The sequence below is a fragment of the Lates calcarifer genome, linkage group LG2, assembly GCF_001640805.2.
Source record: "Lates calcarifer isolate ASB-BC8 linkage group LG2, TLL_Latcal_v3, whole genome shotgun sequence".
Lineage (NCBI taxonomy): Eukaryota > Metazoa > Chordata > Actinopteri > Centropomidae > Lates > Lates calcarifer.
In genome coordinates this window covers 14,557,227-14,566,302 of record NC_066834.1, presented here as the reverse complement: position 1 = coordinate 14,566,302, position 9,076 = coordinate 14,557,227, and the positions used below count along the sequence as shown (strand labels likewise).

The 9,076-nt window shown below is 46.0% G+C and overlaps 2 protein-coding genes across 2 annotated transcripts; one reads left to right on the top strand and one right to left on the bottom strand.

The window, feature by feature from the left end:
- The first annotated feature begins 9 nt into the window (after positions 1-9).
- nob1 (NIN1 (RPN12) binding protein 1 homolog) lies at positions 10-4,751 on the top strand. The gene is made up of 10 exons (XM_018692803.2): positions 10-143; positions 522-654; positions 741-874; positions 991-1,062; positions 1,180-1,320; positions 1,687-1,830; positions 1,914-2,153; positions 2,259-2,356; positions 2,465-2,609; positions 3,815-4,751. Exons 1-10 carry the CDS (start codon positions 27-29, stop codon positions 4,082-4,084), a joined length of 1,494 nt encoding a protein of 497 aa, XP_018548319.2. The 5' UTR covers positions 10-26; the 3' UTR covers positions 4,085-4,751.
- Positions 4,752-5,174: 423 nt separating this feature from the next.
- On the bottom strand, positions 5,175-8,214 carry cog8 (component of oligomeric golgi complex 8). The gene is made up of 5 exons (XM_018692802.2): positions 7,674-8,214; positions 6,989-7,196; positions 6,080-6,904; positions 5,818-5,986; positions 5,175-5,667 (listed from the first exon to the last, which is right to left on the bottom strand). The coding sequence occupies exons 1-5, from the start codon at positions 8,000-8,002 to the stop codon at positions 5,351-5,353; spliced, it is 1,848 nt and encodes a 615-aa protein (XP_018548318.1). The 5' UTR covers positions 8,003-8,214; the 3' UTR covers positions 5,175-5,350.
- Positions 8,215-9,076: the final 862 nt, after the last annotated feature.

Genomic DNA, 9,076 nt, shown 5'->3' with positions numbered 1-9,076 from the left:
TCGAGGCTTCCGTCTATCACGTGACTATGTTGTCTCTTCTGATTGGTCGGTCTAGGCCTGGTTATCAATCCAAGATGGCACCGACCCTGGTGGAGCATGTTGTGGCAGACGCAGGAGCGTTTTTAAAGAAAGCTCCTCTGCAGGTGAGACTCTGTTCTATGTTTGACCTTAAATCAGATTTATTGATCATAAACACCTGTCAGGTGATCATGGAGCCGTCAGCGCTATCGGTTTATGAGGCTGTAAAGAGTCAAGCTGGAAATGGAGGCCCACAGAAACATGGAGCCACTGACAAACAACAAAATAACATTTAGATATTTAAGTACTGATTTTATTTAAAGGTAACACATGTTTATTTTATAAAAAATACCCACTTGACAGCTCTTAGCAGGTTTCTAATAAAAATAAAGAGCTAAAGCAACGTTAGTACATCAACTAAAGGAACAATTCACCAAATAAAGGAATATTTTTCATTGGTTTGTTCCTGGTCTTTGAAATCGTTGTGCTGGTTTGTGTTGCAGGAAATCGGCAGGAACATCTACACCCTGAGAGATGTGGTGGATGAGATCAGAGACAAACCCACCAGGAGGAGTCTGGCCTTCCTGCCGTACCAGCTCCACTTCAAAGAACCACATCCAGAACACATCAGACACAGTAATTAGACTAAACCTGAACACATCAGACATGGGTCAGAGGGTTTTGTTAAACCCTGATGTTGTGTGTTTGTTGTGTTTGTTCAGTGACAGAGTTCTCTAAGAAGACTGGAGACTACCCAAGTCTTTCAGCCACCGACATCAAAGTCCTGGCTCTGACCTATCAGCTGGAGCTGGAGCACGTCGGCTCCCAACACCTGAGGAGAGAACCGGAGGTCAAGGTACCTGCTCAACAAACCACTGCCACTGGCTGGTGGAGCAGTTTCCACCTGCCTCCAGTCTTTATGTTAAGCTAAGCTAAACAAGGTATTTTGGGACTGTATATTTTCTGTTTCAGGTTAACGTTCACAGCACACAGCGCCACCCGGAGACTCCTGTCAATGTTGCAGGATTTCACTTCCCCTCCAAGGTAAAACACAGGCTGATCTAGGCCTGTTAGCTTTGTGATGAAGATGACCACCTCCAGGAATTTTGTCCTCATGTATGCACGAGTCAAAACTGAGTCTTTTCCTTGATGTCTCCTCAGAAACCTGTGGACAGTTTGAGCAGCAGACAGACTCCAACAGAGACAGACACCTTAAACCCGACGGACAGCGACCAGTTTAACAGCTTCCAGTTCTGGAGAGAGCCGCTGCCGTCCATCGACGACAGTCTACTGGAGTTACTGGTGAGTCAGACTGACAGTAAACACAGAGACACAACATTTGGCCTTGGTCACTGAAGTTTAGGAAAACAGGGCTACATCCACAATAATGTGTTTTCATTTTGAAACTAAAACGATCTCTGTCCAGACAAATGTTTTAGCTCCACGTCAGAAATAATTGCTTAGTTGAAATAAAAAACACGAATTAAATTTAACTGTCGTGCAACTAAATTAATTTTATATTCTTTAATATTCTTTCATTTCTTTATGTTACATTCAATCATTAGGATGTTTTTTGTTTCATACTGTGATTGTAATAAACTGTAGTCTGTAGAGGGCGCTATAGCCAAGATGTTGAGTGTTGTTAAATGTCTGTTATCGCTCCTTCAGGATCCAGTGGAGGTTTTTAATTCGAGCGACAAACAGAAACAGATGTCTCCTCCTCCTGCGACGACCGACAGTGATGAGTTTAACAGCTTCCAGTTCTGGAGAGAACCACTGCCGACCATCGACGACAGTCTGCTGGAGTTATTGGTGAGTTTCCATCACTCAGATTCATCCAGAACACAAACTCCAGTCCATTGTGTGTCACTGTGATGGTGTGTGTCTGTTTCCAGAAAGCGGACGGTGTCTCGGCGTCAGACGGCAGGTTGAACACGTTGCCACGGACAGAGGACCAATCAGACGACGAGGACAAAGAGAACGAGCCTGAGGAGGAAGATGAGGAGGAGGATGATGATGATGGAGGAGGTTGGATCACTCCCAGTAACATTAAACAGGTGAAGATGGACTCAGCTGATTGGACAGCACCTGCTGATGTCACAGTTGGGTGTCTGACCACTGACTTCGCCATGCAGGTAACAGATGCCTCGTATCTGTCAGAGACGTCACCTGAAAGCAGATTTATGATGTTAAATCAATTAGTTTGATCAGTTAATCGACAGATCATTTTATCTTTCCAGAATGTCCTGGTCCAGATTGGACTTCACGTTCTGTCTGTTAACGGAATGGTGATCAAACAGGCGAGGAACTACATCCTGAGGTGTCACGCCTGCTTCAAGTGAGTCCAGTCACAGTCTGTAAAAAACAACACTGACAGTTAATGATTTGAAAACAAACTGTCCGATGGCTGGTTTGTGTTTTAATCTGGATGTGTTTTCTAATCCAGGACGACCAGTAACATGAACAAAGTGTTTTGTCCTCACTGTGGAAACAAAACTCTGAAGAAGCTGGCGGTGACGCTCAATGAGGATGGCAGCATGCAGATGCATTTCTCCAGAAACCCCAAAGTGCTGAACCCGAGAGGAATGAGGGTGAGACACAAACACACACCTTACATAAACCTCGCAGAATGAAATCCTCCCATTTGGTTTTCCATCTTAATCCTGACGACTCACTCCACAGGATTCCCAGATATTCCAGTTTTAAGTTCCTCTTTGGTCATCTAGGTTGTTTTTGTTTTCCCCTGGTTTTTGATTCTTTAGTACTCTTTATTTCAAGACAAACAGGAGATTTTCCATGGGAAGTTAAGCTGGGGAACTTTGTCAATATTCCAGGTTGGAAACATTCCATGGAAATTAAACTGAATTAATGGGAATTACCTGTAAATTGACAATTGGAATGTCCTGAAAAACAGTTGAAGCTGGATAAATGAATAGAAACAAAGTAGATGAACAGATGAACTCTCCTCCATCAGCTGCTAACTCAAACTCTAATCTACAGTCTTTATGAACAGAAAACTGGCAGAAGAAACAGCATCACAGGGCTGTTGCTTGGCACAAAGCTCTGCAAACAGGCACATGGGGAAGCTGCGTGTGTTGTAGTTCACCTGCTGCTCGAGCATAGTGACATGCACTGATGTACAGAATGTGTGTGTAGGCTACAGCTTCTATTTGGAGTTAACACTCTTGCTACACATTTGAGTAGAAATACATCTATTCTTTTCCTGTTAATATGCTGTAATTATCTGAATTAGTGCAGTGATAAACATTTAGTGTTGTTGAATGAACTAATTAATCATGGCATTTATACTGGGGCAAGGTCTAGCGACGCCTGTGGCTAGCATCATGATAGCTAGCCTCTTAAACTGTCAATGAAATGGTGTTAGCTAGCTTACATTTAGCATCTCTGATTTAGCAGCTAGCTACTGTACAAACAGATGTACATGTGTTTTGTTGCTGGTTAAACTTTAGTAGCACAGATCAAATATATTGAGCCCAATGATCTGATCCAAACTGACTTGACTGGATGTGGTCTGTGGGCTCAGATGCAGTAGTGTGGCTGTAGTGAGCAGGACTCTAGAAATGATCTGTGCATGTGATGGAGGAGTGACCAGTGCAGAGGAGAAATTCAACTCTGATTTACATTAAATCTGGATTGTTTTAACCAACATTATGCTGCAACATGTTTTTTTAAGCTACATTTAAGTTGTGGACATTCCTGCCTTAACCACAGCCAGTTTTCTAGACATCAAAGTCCAGGTATAGAGTCAATAATCCTCCTGTGTTGTGTGTTTCAGCACTCGCTTCCTCAGCCTCAAGGAGGGAAACATGCCAACAACCCCCAGCTGGTGGAGGATCAGCGTTTCCCCCAGCAGAGACTGTCCAGAAAAGCCCGTCAGAAGACCAACGTCTTTGACCCGGACTACGTGGCTGGAGCGTCGCCTTTCTGCGAGAATGACATCTACAGCCGAGCGGCCAACCTGCAGATCAGAGACGGTCAGTGTGGAGGCGGCAGGAGGCGAGCCAATCCCAACGCCGCCCGCAAGAAGTTTGTCAAGAAGAAGTGAAGAGCTGACGGACGTTTGGACACGTGAAGACACAGCGTCATCACATCTGTGAGAGATTTAAGGACTAACACAGGTGGTTCTTCGTGTCTGAGTCTCAACATTACATCTTTCATACGTGACAGTCGTCTTTGTTTCCTTCCCAGCAGCCACTGCTCAGAGCATTTCTGTAACATTAATTTGAGAGTTGATGCAGATCATCAAAAAACTGAATGGTTACTTTTTCTCAGTTTCAAATTCTAGTTATCACAACCTGGATTTTTATGTAAAGAAATGACCACCAGATACTGTAGTAAATTAAAATTAACAATTCACATTGTTCCTCTCACAGCGCTTCAAGTGTTTACACATTATCTCAACACAGAGATAACGTGTAAACACACCGACAGTCTCTCTCTGCAGCAGGTTGATATATTTATGGACATGAACTGACATTGTGGCTCTGTGGAAGAAAATAAACCTAAAACCAGTCAGATGATTTGGAATCAGCAGAAACGTGCATGTGATTTACAGTGATGGGTGAAGCGTGCAGAAACCGTTCTCAACTCTAAATATAAAGCCAGCATTTCTCCTTGTGTACAGGATTCATGTTAAACCCTCCCAAATGTATTGAGACTCATCAATATAATATTTCTGTATTAATACCCAATAAATTTAAAGATTGACTTCATCTGTTGCAGAATCATAACACTGCTTCATTTAAATCTTTTTAATCATATATTCTTAAATAATGTCATTTAAATTTATAGACAAAAATCTTAACCATTTACTCCAGAAACAGTTTTCTCTCTTCTGATGGAGCTAGGCTAACAGTTTCCCCCTGGTCTCAGTGTTTATGTTAAGCTATGCTAAACAAAGAGATGAAACTGGTGTATAATCCTGGTTGCTTTTCAGTCCCAGCTGTGTCCATGAAGGCATTTGAATATGTGAGAGTTTACCTGCACAGAAGAAAACAGGTAACACAGGCAGACGACAGGTGAATATGAACTGTGCTGCATCGTCCCCGTCCCAAGAAACCGTCTCAGTGAGCGAAAACTGTGAGGTTTACAGATTTTAAATTTGGGTCAAAGAGACAACCAGAAGCGTGGCCATGTTTCTCATGTACAAATATTTTTAATTTATCATTTAGTGCATAATATTCTGACAAAATAAAAATTCCATCACCAGGTCCCAGAGTCCACAACAATTCAGTCAGACCCAAAACCCCACAGAGACTCAGTTCACCATCAGAAACTCAGAAAAATATAAGTCCTGAATCAACAGAGTCTGTTACTCCAAAGAAAACTCCTCGTCCTCTATCGTCTCCTCATCTCGCTCCTCAGACTTTGGCACCGTGAGTTCAGCTCTGGCCTCAGACTCAGGGTCTCTGGGACTGGACCATGTCAGTGTTGGGTCTGGATCTGTTACTGGTTCTGGCTGTGTCTCAAATGTCAGGCTGCTCAGTTCAGCGGCGATATTGACCTCGGGTGCTGGTGGCAGAGCTAACGTCTCCCTCTGTGGAAGTACAAACTCCAGAGGCTCGAGGATGGCGGCGAGGTTGATGCAGCCCAGACTGTCGTACTTGTGCAGCTGAGTCGGAGGAACACCTGCAGAAAAACACAGAACATATTCAAAACTCCAGGTACAACCACAACCACCCTCGGTCCCTGACCTCAGCCCTGCAAAATGACACAATGTCTGTTGACATTGAGGTGTCGTGACTGGAAAAGAAAGGAGTTTCCAAGTTTTTTCCTCACCCAGGATGAGAGCGACCTGAGCCGGAGGAAACAGGACCTGCAGGCAGCGGTTGAGGAACGGCAGCAGATCTTCAGCGTATGAACAGCAGAACTGAACAAACAGCTCCTTCTCTCTGCTGCTGAAGGCTGACTCCTCCGCCCGGTGGAACACCAGAATCTGCCGGGTCACCTGATGGGAAACAAGACCAACAATGCTCAGCACGCTAGTCCAGACATGCCCGGCTCACCTGATAGGTAAATGAGACCAACAACCGCTGCTCACCTTCTTCAGAGCGTCCTCCAGACATCTGGTGACGTCCTGTGCGAGGCCAATGGGGCAGCAGAGCCGCAGGTCGTTGAAGGCGGTCAGGATGTTGTTGAGGAAGCAGGCCAGCGGCTGGAAGTCCAGCAGGGACATGGGGGGCTGCAGGGTGCCGGGCTGGGTGCTGGGGGCCACGGGCGGGATGGTCCCTCCCAGCACAGAGGGCAGGGCGATCAGGGTGTACAGGTTCATGTCCTCCTGGAACTTGTCCACGGCTTCCTGCACGGCTCTGCTGAACGTCTCCGCCGCCACCCGCTGAAACATGGGCGCCAGCTGCCCACGGAAGTCCGCCCCCACCCTGCTGAAGGACAGGCCGAAGTACATGCACTGACCCAGCAGGGAGTCCAGGCGGCCCCCCACGCCCCGCTGCAGGTCCCTCTCTAAAGTCTCCAGGAACTCCGCCACCTTCTGCACCACCCAGCCGTGGAAGATGGCGCCCTCGTTCACCGCCACCTGCCCACCGGCTGGGGGCACCAGCGGGTCCTCATCAGAGAAGATGGCCCGATACTGGGTGATGATGTCGAACAGGTGGACCCTGCAGGCCTCGATGGTTTTGGTGATGTGGAAATAGGGGTCGTCTTCGGGGATGGCGGCGAGGATGGAGTGCAGCCAGGTGCCGCGAGCCTGCAGGAACTTTACCCGCAGCTCCGCCTCCGTGAACACGTCCATCCTCCGCAGGTAGCCAATCACACGCAGGCAGACGGGAAGCTGCGAGTTACTGCGCAGCTGCTGCAACAGCTGGTTGAGCATCAGCTGAGTCGACTGACGCACTTCACGCACGATACCCTGAAGACAGATCAGAACAGTCTGAGTCACCCTCTGGTCTTCACAAGTCTTTCTCTAGACCCTCCACCTCTCTCCTGGACTCACCTGGATGACGGGGAGCGACGAGTGTTTCTTCTCCAGCCTCTTGACGTACGCAGCCAGCTCCAGAGCCTCCTCGTAGTATCCGTTCCGGACGCAGGTGTCCATGAGCTGAGGGATCTCCAGTATCTCCAGGATCTCGGTGTGACGGTTCAGCGTCAGGCTGTTCATCCGACGACTGGCCCCGATCTCCTCCGCCTCCTTCATGAACCCCCTGCACAGACAGAAAAACCAACACTGACTCTGAGGAGAACAGTGACACCAGTGTTTTTACGTTTTTTCTGTGACCTGATTAGAAACCTCAGTCTGGATGAGAGGTCGTGTGCTTGCAGGATTAGGTCTCTGTATGACATGCGTGTTTAGATTTCTTGTTGGAAATCCACAGACCTCTTTTAATGCCAAACAAATATTCATTTAAAAAAAAATCATATAAACCAAAGAAAAGCAGCAGGTTCTCACAGTTTAGGTCTTCGCTTGAGTTAATTTAGTTAGTTTTCTGTCAGTTTCAGCTCTACTTTCTTTAACTCTCCAGACCAGGGCTTCAGCAGCAGGTAATACTGCGGGTAAGGTCGTTAAGATTTGTTCCAGTTATCTGTAATTTATAAACTGATATGTAAACTGACTACCGCCCTCTGGGCCCTGGGGCAGGTGCCTACCGAGCCGGAGGTGGTAATCCCGTTTTAGCACCGACCTGCATTTCTCCCCGAAGCCGGGCAGCTTGTCCAGCAGCCGGGACACGCTGCTCTCCACCCGGCCGAAGTCCCGGTAGATGTGCTCGGTGCAGTCGGCAGTGCGGATGAAGGTCTGGTAGTTGGAGAAGGCCAGCTCCCGGGTCTGCTGCAGGATCTGAGCCCGCTCCTCCGCCAGCCGCTCCGGCTCCCGGCTCAGCTTCTCCACCCCGAAGGAACTCAACTCGGACAGGTAGGCAGTAAAGTCCGGGTTGTCCCTCCAGCTGTCCGGGAAGCTGTCCTTAAAGATCGACGCCAGAATACTCTCGTCCTCCACGTCAACCGCCGCCATGTTGGATGGGCAGGTTCCAAACACAGCTTCCCGCCGGCGGTTTGTCAGCGAAACACACTCGTTAAAACCGGTTATTATGTGAATATTTACTGATAAACTACAGCAGAAAATATGACAATGTTCTACAAACTCATTGAGCGGACAACCAACATCAACACCCGGTACCAGCTCTCCTTCTTTAGTTGTTGACCGGCGGTTTGTAAACAGCTTTAGGTGCAGTACCGCCCCCTGCTGGCCTGATGTGTTGATAACAGCCAGTCATTGATCAGAATTATTTCATTAAATTCTCCTAATAATCCCCGTGTTTTCTAAACATCTGAAAATAATCCTGTACCCTTCATCACCTGAACTCCTGTAGTCTGCAATGTTCACATCTACCCGTGTTTATTCTGTAGTTTTAATATGATATTCAGACCAGAGTGACCAAACCTAATACTATAGTAATGTCTGCCCTTATTTCCTTTCTTTTTCATTTCTGCCGTGCCATATATTACCATAATATATATTTCTCTTTTTCTTATTGCCCCTTTTACATATTTGTCAGCCACTTCATTTCTGTCTACACTAATACGTGCAGGGATCCTGTGTTACATGACTGGTAGCCAGTGCTCGCCTGTAACAGAGTTTCAAAGTGGTATTTCTACCTGAACTGTAAGTAAATGATTCTCAGCCTCTGTTTTAAATCTGAGCACTGGAAAAGAAGCACATTACCCGGGGCTCTTTGATATTAAACCCCATATTTTGTTTTTAGTTGGTTGTCTTTTATTCGTATGGTTGTCTGTATTTTTAAATATATTTAGGTTATTTAACATCTGAATTGCAGACGTCCTGCTCTCAAGGTACATGCTCCTTGGCTTATTTTACACATACAAGGAACGTTGTGTATTATAAATATACTATTTCTAATATTTATGCTTTTATTGTTGCAGTGTTAACTGAGCTCCTTAAAGCAAATTCTTGACAACAGCTTGTTGTAGTGGTAATTAAATTTAACCAAACATTGAAATTAATGAGGAAACATAACAGTATAATGATGTAAATTGATCATTTGTTTACAGTAGTTTACATTGAAAT